Source organism: Lissotriton helveticus, chromosome 7, assembly GCF_964261635.1.
Source record: "Lissotriton helveticus chromosome 7, aLisHel1.1, whole genome shotgun sequence".
In the NCBI taxonomy this organism is placed as follows: domain Eukaryota; kingdom Metazoa; phylum Chordata; class Amphibia; order Caudata; family Salamandridae; genus Lissotriton; species Lissotriton helveticus.
Window position 1 is genome coordinate 1,633,756,897 of NC_136068.1, and position 14,971 is coordinate 1,633,771,867.

At 41.7% G+C, this 14,971-nt stretch overlaps 1 protein-coding gene across 1 annotated transcript in view; it reads left to right on the forward strand.

Annotated features, from left to right (window-relative positions):
- The window catches only part of ASPDH (aspartate dehydrogenase domain containing), a 267,820-nt gene that overhangs the window by 39,654 nt on the left and 213,195 nt on the right, over positions 1 to 14,971 (forward strand). Inside the window, exon 2 of the mRNA XM_078655309.1 lies at positions 7,139 to 7,210. Coding sequence (XP_078511435.1) covers positions 7,159 to 7,210 — 52 coding nt within the window. The 5' untranslated portion in view covers positions 7,139 to 7,158. The remainder of the gene's footprint in view (positions 1 to 7,138; positions 7,211 to 14,971) is intronic.

Genomic DNA, 14,971 nt, shown 5'->3' on the forward strand with positions numbered 1-14,971 from the left:
AATTTGGCCGTAACATGGGCTACTGGCTAAATTGGGAATAAGAGTATCATAGAAAACCCAGCATATCAGGAATTTCCCCATACACATTTCACCACGTAAAACCGGATGAAATGTGAATGTGTAAAAGAGCTCCTTAAAAGAGAAAAAAACTGCAAACTTGGGATTTCCACAGTTATTTCCCTGTTTACACAGTAACATCTTGTAAAAAGGAGGGAAGCCTGAACACCTGAACTACTAATCCTGCGGGTTAGGTAATACCTTGGTACAGAACTTTTGACAGGATTACCGAGTAGCTCGTAATATATCCACAATGTGCATCTAAACGTGACACCCCTGATATGTGTTTTGAAGCTATCTAAGCTAACAGCTCAGTGTGGGTCTGTGCCAGTATTCTCTGTAAGTTATTTTACATGGTCTTCACATAATTAAGAAGTTCTAGATCAATGCTCATTGACCTGTCAGAAAACCAACAATACATTTGTCTGAGTTCTCAGCCCAATCCATATGCAATGGCATGGAGATAACCAGATGAGAAAGATGGTAGCATCTGTGACTGGTAATACTTCTCCTCTACTTTAAAGTCTATTGACATTGGGTTAATTCAAGAAGCTTCCATGGTGATGTAAAAGGAATAAAATTCAATACTGGATTATACATCTATTAAATGTAATTCAGATGTCTTTTGAATAAGTGTTTTATGAGATCAGGCATTGCCTGGCACTATGTTTGAAAATTAGTTTCCTCTTACTCACTTTTACGTCAGTATATATAGAGAATACATAAAACGTAACAGTGTAATATAGGCCTTTATTTTACCAACGAGTTCTGGTGACATTTGTAAACCACAAGTCCCAAGGCCGACTTGTATATAAATGTCACCTGAACAGCGACATGGCAATATGGGACCATATTACACTTGTTACTCGTTATGTAGGTTTTTATATTGCATGATTTATTAATTGATTTTAGAACTCTCAGGTCTCTCCTTGCTCTCCTGAAAAGTAGCCCAACCTACCTGTATCATTCTGAACTAGGTGCCTCCTACATAGCAGACCTGATTAGGATCCAGCCAGTGCTTTTATGGCATAAAATATGGTCATCGGAATATTCAACTTTAAATCGAGCCATAATTGCTAATTGCCAAAAATCCTCAAACACCCTTACCATTCCGTGGCTCAAATATGTGCACAAGTTTCTGACAGACCTAAGTCGTCTTGAATATTTCAATCTCTCCGAGAGTCTGGTCAATGTGCAAAGGAAAGCTTTGAAACTGAAATGCATCTCATTATTGGAGGAAATCAGATTAGCGTCTGAAATCTGTAAACAAACTGTGCTGAGGAATCAAATGACCCTGACTAGTTTTCCTATGCAACCATATCTAGTCAATGTGTTTAATCCTCGTCACAGGTTTGTGCTTACCCGCTTTCGGTTTGATATTTTCCACCAGTTAATTAGCTTTCCGTTCACTAACAACAGGTCACTTGACCTGGGGAATTGGACGTGTGATGATATTTCACCTCAGAACACTATGCACACCGTGCTTTTCTGTAAACATTTCTCAGGGTTGAGACAGAAATTCTTTAAACCCTTGTTATTACAGTTAGGTTTTACACAATGTCGCCCGGCGTTTATTTACCTGCAAACGCTACCAAATATTTTTATCTGTACAGTAATGTCACATTTTCTGCTGGCTATAGGAAGCAGTTGTAAATAGTAAACATATGATTGTGCTGCGATTACAGTTTTTTAATACTTTTTAACATTCTTGTTTTTATACAGAAGAATTTTGTACCTTGTTTTAAACTTGTATTTTGGTTATTTTAAAGTATTGCCAAAGATGAACTTTGTAGCTTTTATGATTCACTTTGTGATATCAAATAAAGCTTATTTTGGTTTGATTGATTTGATTTTAGAACTCTTTAGAAAGATTTGGAACATTTGAGCATCAGTTGTTTAATATTCATTGTTTGCCTGAGACTGCAGATATGTGTGTTAATTTTTTGGAGAAATGTGTGTTTTTGCTAGGCATAATTTGCTACATTTTTAAAATGTGTTTTATGGAACAATGTGTATTATTATAAATCAGATGTTCAATGGAGAGTGTTGTGTAAGGAAATTACTAGAAGTCATACAAGAACTATACTCGGTAAACTGGATCCAGGTAAAACTTGGTGAAAGCGCATCCCTGTCAAGGAAAATACGTACAAATCGAAGCCTCAAACAGGGATGTGTCTAAGTTCCTTCTTTATGTAACTTGTACATTATACAGATATCATCAATGTTTTAGCCAACTCCAGAGCCTGTCCATCCAAGAATAAACTAAAATCTTACACAACTTCTCTAATGTTTGCCTTGGTGAAACTGGAAAAACATCCTGAGTCGTCCATCAGTGAAACCCCTAGTAGATATTATCAGGGCAAAGTGTATGCCACTATTAACCAGTGGCTGTAAGGTACTCCCAGAAGTTGTCATTAACTGCCATAATTCAATGCTACCTGTTTAAGCAGCTTTTAGCCCTTCCCTTTTCCAACTCAGCAATCCATATTCAACTGAAATTCACTTTGATTAAACTGCCAACCCTGCAAACATTGTGTATACTAAGGGGCGTATTTACAATGTAATGACACAGTGCGCCGCCGCAAGCAATTTTGGGGCTCCGAGCTGCGTTATTTAAAAAATGAAGAGATGCACTGTATTTACAACAATATGGCGCACCCCTCTGCTCTCGCCTGTGCACAAACAGCAGCCATGCACCAACGCATGCACCCTTGCACCATGGTGCAAGGTTGCCTGCAGGGATAAATGTGTTTGTGCAGAAAGGGAGACCTTCTTGCAGAAAAACAGTCATTAATGGCATTTTGCCCCGTCTATGTGTGCTGCATCCTCATAGCAAAAACGAGGAGAAATAAAAGTATTTCTCCTCTTTCCGCCACTTTAATGCCTCCCTTGGAAAGGAGTTTATTTTTGGCGCTGCCTCTGATTTACAAATCCTTTTAAATATGGGGCAGTGTCAAAAAGCCATTTGTGTTGCCTGGGACCACCCACAGCAACACCCATGACACGCCTCTTTGACAGAGAGTACGGTGTGAAAGAGAGCCATATTTACAAGACCATGTATAGCCATGCAAAGTGGCTTTGCGTGGCCTTGTAAATATGGGCCAGCACACAGCACCACCGGCATGTCAAAAAAAGTAATGTTACGGTGGCGCTAGGGGCTTAATAATATCAGGGCCTGTTATAATCTCTTTTATGAATGGAAATTAGGAAAGGGTTAAAAAGCAACCAAAGACAACATAGGACTCTCTCTGGTTCACTTGATGTATCTTTTACAAATGCCTGAAGCATGGGAATCGTCCCTCCCTTTGCCTCATGTCGAGGTAATAATGAACATATAAATGCATGCTGCTTTCTCTGCATTTGATATCAGAACATGCCAGACATTAAAGCACTATGATACCTTAGTAGAATCTTATATTAAAAGACAACGGCACTCATAACCTGAGGAGTACTTCTCATTGAATTTTAAACAGAACTATACTGGACTGATTAGGAGACCCATAGATTGCCCCCAGTGGTTGCATTGTTGGGAGTCATGGAAGGTGTTAGCGACACCATTGGGTAGTGGACTCTTCTGGGGATAGGGGTGGCTTTGGCGATGAGAGACATTGCTAAATGGTGGCAAGCGGTTTCCCCATCTCTAATGGCTTCTTGGAGGCAGGTGATGGACTGGTGAGCCACCCAGGAGAGATCGATCTACATATACCGGGGTTGCCCCAAGAAGCATGAGAAAATTTGAGGGAAATGGTTGACATGTCTTGGGATGCTTTGACAGGAAATGTTTTATATTGTGCAACATGTGGTTTCATTATCTGTCATTGCTGGTGGCGATGTAACACAGTGATTATATGCTCAAAAAACAATACAATGTTTTTTTTGTTTTTTTTATAAAGACTTTAACTACATTTTGATTTGGCCAGTTTGGCACTAGGAGAAAAAAATGAAAAACTGCTTCACATACAGGCCACAGCAGGCCCTTCCAGTATGCACCTGAAACTCTAGCCTATATTCTAACGCAGCTTGCATAAAAAAGAAGGGACATTATTAATTCCATTCTTCAGTCACTGGGGATCAGACCTGTGCCAAGGCGGTGAAAAATGCTTTAACACTGAAGACATGCAGCTAGCCAATGGGTTCATATAGCCTTATAGAGCGCCAAAGCAGACTATACCGGTTATTAAAGGCCCGCTGCAGCGTTAAAGGCCGGAGCCGAAGGCAAGGGACTTTAACAAGGCAGCGGGACTTTAAAAGCTGGTATATCCCTGCTACGATGGGCGATAAGGCTATAAGAACATTCTGCCACTAGAGGGCAGAATGTTCTTACAAATAAAACAAAGCCTTCAGGGAGCGCGAGGGGATTGAAATCCCCTCAGACTCCCTAAAGCCTTTGTTCACAGCCAGAGCTGTGAACAAAGAAACATTGGAATGTTGGAGCTCCGGGCTTATACCAGCGATTATAAGCCCGGAGCACTCCATTGTTTTCAATGGAGCTTCCAACGTTCCAATGTTCTAATAAAGTTAATAAAAAATAGTCACTGCAAAATTAAAAGTCTGCCTTGGTGCTAGGCGTATAATCGCATCATATACTGAAGGCTAAGTCTACATGAATGTCCACTAAAGCGATAAGTCAGGCTGAGGCGTTGTAATTGAAATCCATCGGGAGAATTCAGTATACAATTTGAGATTATATATCTGAAATCTTAGTGTTCACTTTTATTATGATGTCATTTATTTCCTCTAATCTGTTAGTTGAATGTTTTGCAAATGATTTTATGGATTTACATATTTTGATAGTCATGCGTGTGCATTAACATGTTTTTGTAGTGGCTTTTATTAACAATCTAATAAAGTATTATTATTATTATTACTACTCATAGTAATATAATTATGATGAATATTACTATTATTATTAATATTGTTATTATTCTAAATAATAATAATAAAGTAATCGTATATTCTAAAATGCGTTTTTCTTTTGTAATATATTGTTGCAACAAAGTATGTTTAGGAAGACATATATAAAGAAAGTAAAGTGCAATGTGGAAAGGTGTGAGTTTTTGAGAGAGTTTTCTACGTTTACAATGTTTATTTTCTCAGACTGGTAGATGGTTGCATGAAGAGTGGGCCTGCAAGAGGGAGCTTGCCAGGCGTTCTGATTAATGCTCTGCGAGCTGCACTGACTTTGTGGAAGCATTTTCAGCACTGACTTTTTCATTTGTTTAAAGCATCTAAATAGCATGCAAATCACCTAGGCATTGTGAATGATGGGAAATCATTTACAGTTAAAACCGTGTTTCTCTAAAATAGGAGCTTTAAAACCACTGAAAAACATAAGTTGCCCCACTGCCATATTCAGATTTTTTCAGGCCCAGTAGCTGCACTTTGCAGGGTCAAGACTGATTTGCATGTGGCTGCGTACAAATAGGAATGGCACGGTGAGCATAAAAACGATGGGTTTAGGTGCAGATCTCTGTACTGGGGCGAATGTATGCCATTGTTCTGCATTCTATCAATCTACTGTTCTTTTTGCATTTGTCACCCCGAATGGGAAGGGTATGCCCAGATGGGGGTCCCATGCTCTCTATGCCTCTGGAATCAAGCTATCCTGGTTGAAAAGGGGTGAAAACCCAAAACCGGTCTTAGGATGCTTGTTACCAATCCAGGGAGGACCTGGCCTGGCAGTTTGAGCTGGACTGTTCCCATTGGGTGCAGGGTCAAGACTGATTTGCATATGGCTGTGTCCAAACAGGAATGGCATGGTGAGCAAAAAAAACAATGGGTTTAGGCCCAGATCTCTGTATTGGGGTGAATGTATGCCATTGTTCTGCATTCTGTCCATCAATTGTTCTTTTTGCATTTGTCACCCGGAGTGGGATGTGTATGCCCAGACATGGGTCCCGTGCTCCCTATGCCAATGGAATCAAGCTATCCTGGCTGAAGAGGGGTGACACCCCAAAATTGGTCCTAGGATGCTTGTTTCCAGTCCAGGGAGGTCCTAGCCTGGCAGTTCGGGCTGGACTGTTTTGGGCAAAGGGTCAATATTGATTTGCATATGGCTGGGTCCAAACAGAAATGGCAGGGTGAGCAACAAAATGATGGATTTAGGCCCAGATCTCTGTACTGGGGTGAATGTATGCCATTGTTCTGCACTCTTTCCATCAATTGTTCTTTTAGCATTCGTCACCCCGAGTGGGAAGGGTATGTCCAGACGTGGGTCCTGTTCTGGAATCAAGCTATCCTGGCTGAAGAAGGGTGAAACCACAAAACCGGTCCTAGGATGCTTGTTTCCAGTCCAGGGAGGACCTGGCCTGGCAGTTTAGGCTGGTCTGTTGATAATGATTTTATTTCCCAAAAACAAAATTACTAAGAAATAATGCATTTCTGAATTTAACTTATTTAAAGAAAGTGGGCATGAATTCTACAGGAGTTGACCCTTCAGCTTAATCTAGGGTTACAAAAATTGTCAGCTTTTCGCTTCACTAGGGGGAATGAGGTTTTAGGACAATGAAACATACACAGTTCTTTATGAGTATCTACTGTGAATGTATTCAGGTACAGCCACAATTTAAATATTGCAATTCATTGAAATAACTGTGGAGCATGATGCTGTGAGAAGATGCAACTGGCTGACCAAGCCATCTGCTGCTCATACCTATTTTTTTTATGTGTACGAGGTTCACTTAGTATTTCTAGATTTATATGGTTGTAATAGCTTGTATACTTTTGAAAGTAGTTTTAAATTGCATAGTTTTGCTTCTTAGAAAGTTTATGGAAAAGTAGAACTACATGAACATTTGTGAAGGAATGGGGTCAGTGGTCTGCACAAAATTAAATGTTCACCTTTTTTGACCATCACAACTTGAAAAGTTGTAACTCTTGATAGAAACGCTACATATTGATACTGCGCATTTGCAATTTTGAGTGGGGAGTTGACCACTCTTCTTGATCACTTCAAGCCAAAACTCTGATTACGGTGTCGCCACTCGTTCATTCGCAAATGTCTGCATTGTCCAAATCCAAAGGTGTATGTTTGAAAAAAAGAACCTACCACATATTAAGTCTTTTTGATCTGCTCCAACAGGTCTGGGATCAGTGTATGCAATGTCGGGTCAAAAGAAGGTCAGGGTTGGAATCGTTGGATATGGACATCTGGGTAAGTTGTGTTAGTTAAATGTGCTAGTCTCCTAAGAGATTCCTTCAAATTGGCTTCCTGTAATAAAGCACATAAAATATTACTTTCCTATCTCGGAGGACTGTAATTGGAGTTTGTGTCTAGAAGCCCATATAGAGAGGGGCCCTACACACAGGGGCATTCGGTATCATAGTTGTGTTCTGCGACTCCTGTGTCAGAATCTTGCAAACATGGGCTTCCCTCCTTGCAGTTACTCTTAAATCATCCTCGCTTAGAAGATCTGACTTTCATTTGACCATAAGTCAAGAACTATTCTGCCTTAACCCTCTAGACTATTTATCCAGTTAAAAGCTTTTATTTTCAAAAGTTATGTTTGACCAGGAATCCAACTTTGTAGGACCTTCACTTCTATATATATATAGAGGTAGTGTTTAATTGATGCTGGCAGGTAGTTAGCACTGAGACTCATTTTAACCTAGACTTTGACTCAGACCAAGAAAAAGAAAGAAAATACAGGGAGCAAGAACGAGGATAAGAATTACCAGAAAAATGACAGAGAGAAAGCAGGGATTGAAATGAATTTACCGCACTGACATAAAGAGGAAGGAAGTTTAGAGTGGCGGAAGATAAAGGCATTGTGTGAATCCAAGACTAAGCAGCCTGAGTCTTCAGCGACCCTGGCAGCCAGCAGTGCCGGCAGTTGCCTCTTAAGAAAAGTTTTTCACTCCTGCACTTATCTTTTGTTTACAAATGAAGCTCTGCTTAGAACCCTGCGTAGTTAGACCTTCACCTGATAACCATTCATACATGGAATTCTTAATCATGTACCCTTTCTTTGTTAATGCCCACTAAACAAAGGATGTCTGGTTTCAGCCTCATCCACACAGAGTCTTTTTGCCTAAGAATCAAAGCTGCAACATTGCATGCTGTTTTATATACCTTGACTTAGTCGTTGCTTTTTCACAGCAGAACTTCACATCCTAATACCTATTGACTCATAAAGTGATAGAGCGCGCGAGGTCACCCAGCCAATGATTCCGCCGTTTCCGGCTTCAGGGCCCATATACTTTCAATTCACACTATTCATTGACAGGGCGACTTCACGGGCTGCTACCAATTGTGTGTGTTCCCTACTGTTATTACTCAGAGTACCCGACTTACCATCCACCGACACGGGTACCTATGACCTCAACGGATCAGGAGCCTAGCTGTAAAAGGAAAGGCAGCAAATGCAAATTCAAATGACATTCAATATTGTTTGTAAATGACCACGGACAACTGGAAGTTTTAAATGTTTATCTAAAGTTCGTTTTCATCAAGCATTAAACTTACAAGAATAAGGCAATCAATACCCAAGATAATGAAAAGTACATAACTATAGAGAAATAAAGTCAGGGTAACCATTTAAATGCAATAATGAGATGCAAAGGAAATATGCTATGCATTCAAGGCAAGAAATCTTTAGAAAATTTAAGTAAGGCCGTTCTAGACCATATCAGAAAATGACAAACTGCAATGCAAAATATGATTTCCAAAAGGTAGGATAGCATAGGAACAATTTAAAATTATATGCAATTGACTTTATGATTCAACAGTTTGCGGCAAAAGCATGGAAAAATCAACATGTGCAAAGGTGTGTCTTTATTTAAGCAAAAGACTGAAATATAGAAAGGTGCAAGTTTTAAAGAACTTAGAGCAGTATTTACCTAGACTGGTGTGGAAACCAAACCCTGGCCACGGGTCAGTTAAGGACAGGAAACCCTCAAGGAAGGATACCCCTCAAAGGACAGCAGGTGCAGAATGGACACCCAGGACAGGACAGGATACCCTCAGATTTAGGAATCAGGACAGGACCTCAGGACAGGACAGCAAACCCTCAGGACAGAACCGCTCAGGACAGGACCGCACCCGCAGTTTGGAAGCAACGCCTGCGTTCCACCCTCTCTGCAGCTATCGATCAAGATCCCGATTGGATCAGCGAACTCCCAGCAAAGTGCTTCGCCAGCACTTTAAGGTTCAGTAAAACCTTAGTCTATGGTCAATTTCGGACAGAGTGCTCCGCAGCGCTCTGTATCTTCAGTCACCTATTGAGTACGATGGGTCAGTGACAGGTCAGCTAAACCAGACAAGTCGGACAATTCCCTAGGTGAACCCAGGGTAGATATACTGTTTTGGGACAGGGTACCACCCCCCAAATGTTGCAAAGTGTCAGAATCCCCAATTTCGATTGGTCCTAAGGTAGGCTTTGGGTAACACACCAATCATAACACACTATTTGGATGCTTCATTTACATATCTGGGTACCGCCTAGCAAGATTGGGGTTCCCATGATAAACTGTGCAGAAATACGAGTGACAATTAACATTGTTGCCGAGTTAGGACAACTGGCTCCGTTTTCCTGGGTTTTCAGGTCAGTTCTCAGGAGCATCTTGCCCATCACTGCCAGCTGGCTAAGTTCCATCAGCCAAAGTTGTCAGGTCCCCGGAAAGTCGCATATGCGCAGAAGGGACCTCCAAGATGGCTCTCGGTACAGACAGACCCACATTTCCCGCAGTACATGAAAAGTAAGCGAGAACAAATTAATACATAGAAATAACATTATGAAAACACATCATTTGGTTTTGAACTTTCAACTTATCACTACAAAATATACTTATGCAGTCTAAATGTTAGCTACATATAACAGGCACAAGAGCAGTGGCACGAGCAGTACCACGTTACAGGCAAAGCTATGTATTACGCATGCGCATAAATTTCCCTCCAACTCTGCAGACACGTCAGGACACGTGAGTGTGACTGACGCATGCGCAGTAACTAAATACAAGCGGCGGCCATATTTTACGGACACGGATTAAATTCATTAGGAATACACATAGGCAAGCTTCTTAATCCTTATTAAAACTTAATATAAACATTAGTAAGACGTACACTTATTACCTTGTTACACATAAACGAGGTTCATGAATACAGCAAGTCGCAAAATATGCGAAGCTTTGCTTCATCAATCCCCTCTTTGATGATATTTACTATCATCACAAAATAAATGGAACCAGATGCCAACTTTCTTTCACACTTTGTACAACTCTATCTCTTCCAGCAATTTCTCCAGTTTCTCCCTTTCAGTTTTGGTAGGGTGAGAATTTTTCACCTTTTTATAGATCTGATTATTCACTTCCTCCAATTCGAGCTCATCCACACTTCGTTTCACCCCTCTTGCATTCACTTCATGCTTTCTGGTGTGCTTACGGCATTTGCAACAGACAAATATGAAAAATAGAATGAGACCTATAATTCCAATTGGCATCAGTACTTTAAACAATAAGCCTTTACCTATACTAGCGAACCAATGACCTACATTTGAGAGACCATCTACCAGTCTCTTCCAGGCACTATCAACCTCGAGTGGTCTGAGTTCCTTTGCCAAATTAGTAATGTTTCTCACATATCTTTTGAGCTGCACACTTTTGTCCGGAATATAAGTGCAACAATGTTGCGCCTTCAACATCCGGCAGACTCCGCCCTCTTTCGCCAATAAGGTATCAAGAGCAAGTCGATTCTGCAAAACCATTGATCTGATCGCAACCATTTCAGTATTGACCAGCAGAAATCCATGAGCTGTCTCAGTCGACAACACATCCACTATAGTGGACAATTTGCTAATTCTGTGAGTGTTCAGAACCACTCCCACTCCGGGTATCAGTGCACTGAAAATACTACCCATAATCTCACCTATACTTTCTCTTTTACTACGCACTAAGCCATTAGTATTTTCACTGCTTCCAGCAACTCCATTCACATGGTATATTTTCGGGAAGACAATGCCAAAATAGCAACTTCCATACCAGTGATCCGGCAATTTGAAATAAGCCTTGTCCCCACAAATATAATAAATTCCAGGAAACACAGGCTCTGACCCATTTTTGAAACCCCAACCTCCAATCACCTTGTAATTATGTTCACATTCACTGGAACCAATGAAAATGTTATTACAATAGCTAGTCTTCTCGCGGTGAAGACATAGCTTGCCTTTCTTTTCAAAATCCAGCAACAGAGCAGGACCCGCCCCACCAGTTGAGGTGCCTTCCATGTTCTCTGCCCACTTTGGCTTTTTCTGACTTTCGTCATTAGCCTTCTTTTGTATTTTAATTCTTCTTTTCTCTGCCATGTTTAGGAACATCTTTTCCTGCTCATGCAAAGAACAAGTCAAGTTATCTCTGTGTGCGTCAGCTATGTCGATATTACCTATGGTTAGGAAGTAATCTCCCATGTATCGTATTGCGTCACTTTTGGTATGTACAGGATTCAAGTTCCCACGTATAGGAAGCTCAGAAAAGATCACGTCATTATTAGAGTAATAGTACTGTAACGGTCCTCTTTTGTAAAATAAACTAGCTAAAATGCTACAGGAGATTCCGTATGTCAGCGGTAAGTGATGGTATGTCACGCCTTCAGCTACAGAGGTAGGTAGCTTCATGCAGACATAGCAATCTTCAATTTCCATAGTCTCTACATAGTGTATTAATAAGTTTGCAAAAACATTTAAGCGTGTCCTGTTTTTAATTCTATGATAATGTAGTTCTCCCTCATCTGGGGCTTCTAAGTCTTGTTTTGTTTGTCTCAGTGCTCTCTCATGTCTAGCTACACTCTGTGTTGTCAGCTCTTCACTGTCAGTATTTACAATTTCAGTAGGGACAATATTAGTATCTTTGCTTACAGCAAAGGGAATGAAAATTGTTAGTCCTATCCAAAGTAATATCAGGACAACTATACTACAGACACATACCTTGCAGCAAGTTTTGCAACCGCTGCGACTAGGTCTACCATTCACGTTCGAATCAGACATTTTGGCTTTAGAAGAAGTTTCTCAACCCCTCTTTGTGTCTCTACACAAGTATCTTACTTTGTGCAAATTCACGGTGGCTCTTCTTCCTCTTCGTCAGAGTACTCAGGGACGGGCTCTCCGTCGCCTACGTCAGTGATATCGAGATCTTCAAGTTCTTCTAACACAAGTGTCCATTCAGGTGACTTGTACTTTTTGTTTTGTCTCTTTATCCGATCACTCCTTCTTTTGGAAGTGTCTTCTGGTTGTTCTGCTATGCGAGCACTTCTCCTTTCTTCTGCACGTTTTTCTTCTACTGTTTTTATTCTCAGTCTTAATTTCTTTATGTTAGGCTCAAGGTGCTTTCTTTTCTTAAGTCTTTTTGTTGGTACTTGAACTTCGTTCCCTTCTCTTGCCCTTTTGTTCTCATTAACTGTTGGCAATTCTGTCTCAGTATCTTCTTCTTCTATCTGACTAATTCCAGGGCTAGCATCTATTTTTTTTTCCTGGGTACTAATCTGGCCTTGTTCAGGTAAATTGTGTGTTTGCTCTTCAAGTGTCTCTGACTCTGTTTCCTGAACACGTTCTTCTAATTCTATCTGATCCTGTTCAAGCACTTCGATCTCTGGACTTTCTTCTGCTCGAACTATTACACTATGTCTAGTCTGTCCCTTCCCGATATCAGGTGTCAGTGGAGGAGTATCAATCACTTGTTCGGTATTCCCCTCTTGTTCAGGATCCTTCACTTGTTCAGTATCAGGCACCGGCTCTGCAGCATTCACTTGTTCTGTATCAACCACGTGCTCTGTCCCTGTCTGACCTTCTCCTTCCTCAGTTTTGATGTGAATCTCAAGTTTCTGAGGTTCTTCGCCTGTGCCTTGCTTTTCCTCTCTAGTCCACTCTCTACCTTCCCAAAGTCTCTCACTTGTTCGAATGGGGTCTTCAGTGAGATCAATCAAGGGAATCCACTCCTCTGGCCATATGCTCGGCAGCTCGTCTTCCGTTACTTCTGGCTCAGCTTCTTTGACCCCTTCAGCAGGCTGGGCTCCTGGTAGTTCGTTGTCAACTATTCTTGGGCCAACGTCTGCTGATTCTGTAGCTCGACTGGTACTGGGCTGTACGTTGTCAGCTACTTCCGGTCTGGCTCCTGCAGAGTCCTCTGCTGGACGTCCTTCTGCTTCAGGCACTTCGTCTGGTGGTACCTTCTGGGTGTGGCTGGCGTGTACCCAGCGTGGAACTCCTGCACACTTTACTGCTGTGGTAGTTACCAGGATCACCTGACGTTTTTCTCCCCACCTTGGCTCCAGGCAGCTCTTCCGAGTATGCTTCTTTATCTTCACCCAGTACCCCGGGACCAGTTTGTGGAGAGGAGTCGTTGGATTGAGGATGGCGTCTTCTCCGATCTGGCGAGAGATAGAACGCACTTGGTCACCCAATCTCTTGCAGTATTCAAGCACCAAATCATCAGTAATACTCAACAGTTTGCTTCCAGGCACCCATGCTTGCCTCATCACTCTTCCCATAATGATTTCATGGGGACTTAGGCCTGTTTTGCGATCAGGAACACTTCTGAGTCCCATCAGGACCAAGGGTAGGGCCTTCACCCAGGTCAGTTTAGTTGCATCACACAGTTTTGCTAGTCTGTTTTTGATAGTTCCATTTATTTGTTCCACTACTCCAGAAGCCTCTGGACGGTAGGCACAGTGAAGCTTTTGTGAAATTCCAAAGGCCTTACAGAGTTTGTCGATCACTGCATTCTGAAAATGTGAGCCTTGATCTGATTCAATAGTTACTGGAACCCCAAACCTAGGTATCAGTTCTTTTAATAAACACTTAGCTACTGTTTTTGCGTCATTTTGGGGAGTAGGGAAAGCTTCCACCCACTTTGAAAATAAACAGACCATGACGAGGACATATCGTTTCCCTTCACAACGGGGCATGGTGATGAAATCAACCTGTATCCTTACAAAGGGACCCCCGGACCTCCCAATTTTTCCCAGTTCCACCACAGTCCTCTCTCCTGGGTTCATCTTTTGACATGACAGGCCCCTCTGGCAGAGGGACTCTGCTACTTTCCTGAACTTTTTACTGTACCAAGTCTGTTGGAACACTAGAATCATGGCATCCCTACCAATGTGTGATCCTTCATGTATCAACCTCGCCATTGTGCTAAGTAGGTGTCTAGGCAACACAGGCATACCAGTTGGACCTAAAATGACACCATCCACACGTCTTGGTCTACACCCATCGTCCTTCCACTTCTCTCTTTCTTGCCAAGGTGCCGCCTGCTGCCACTCTTTCACTTCATCCCATGTAGGAACTTCTTCAAACACCTGAAGTTGGCAGCTGGTTCCTGGCCCCCCTCGTTTTGGATTTACGATATACCGATCTCTTGCGCACCATTGGGCCACTCGATCAGCATAATCGTTTCCCAGTGATACCTTGTCCATGCTCTTCTTATGAGCAGCACATTTTACCACTGCCAGTTCCTTTGGTAACTGGATTGCCTCTAAAAGGTCCTGAACAACTTTTCCATTTCGAATAGGGGTACCTGATGACGTCAGGAACTCCCTGTGTAGCCACAATTGGCCAAAGTCATGCACAACCCCATAACAGTACTGACTGTCAGTATACACTGTTATGCGTAAGTTCTTCCCAATTTGGCAAGCTTTTATCATAGCAATCAATTCGGCTACTTGTGCAGACTTTATGTGATATAGGTAACCGGCTTCTTCAATTTTCTCTAAGGAAACTACCGCATAGGCAGCACTCAGGCCTCCTTGTTCATGCCTTAGACACAAACCATCCACAAATAGTTCCTTATCATGCACAGGCAATGGCGTTTCCTTTATGTCTGGGCGTGGCTTGGTGTTGAATTCTGTTAAGTCTATGCAATCATGTTCATCATCCACCCCCCCTTCCATATCCTTTGGGTCGGGGAGCAAGGTGGCTGGGTTCAGAAT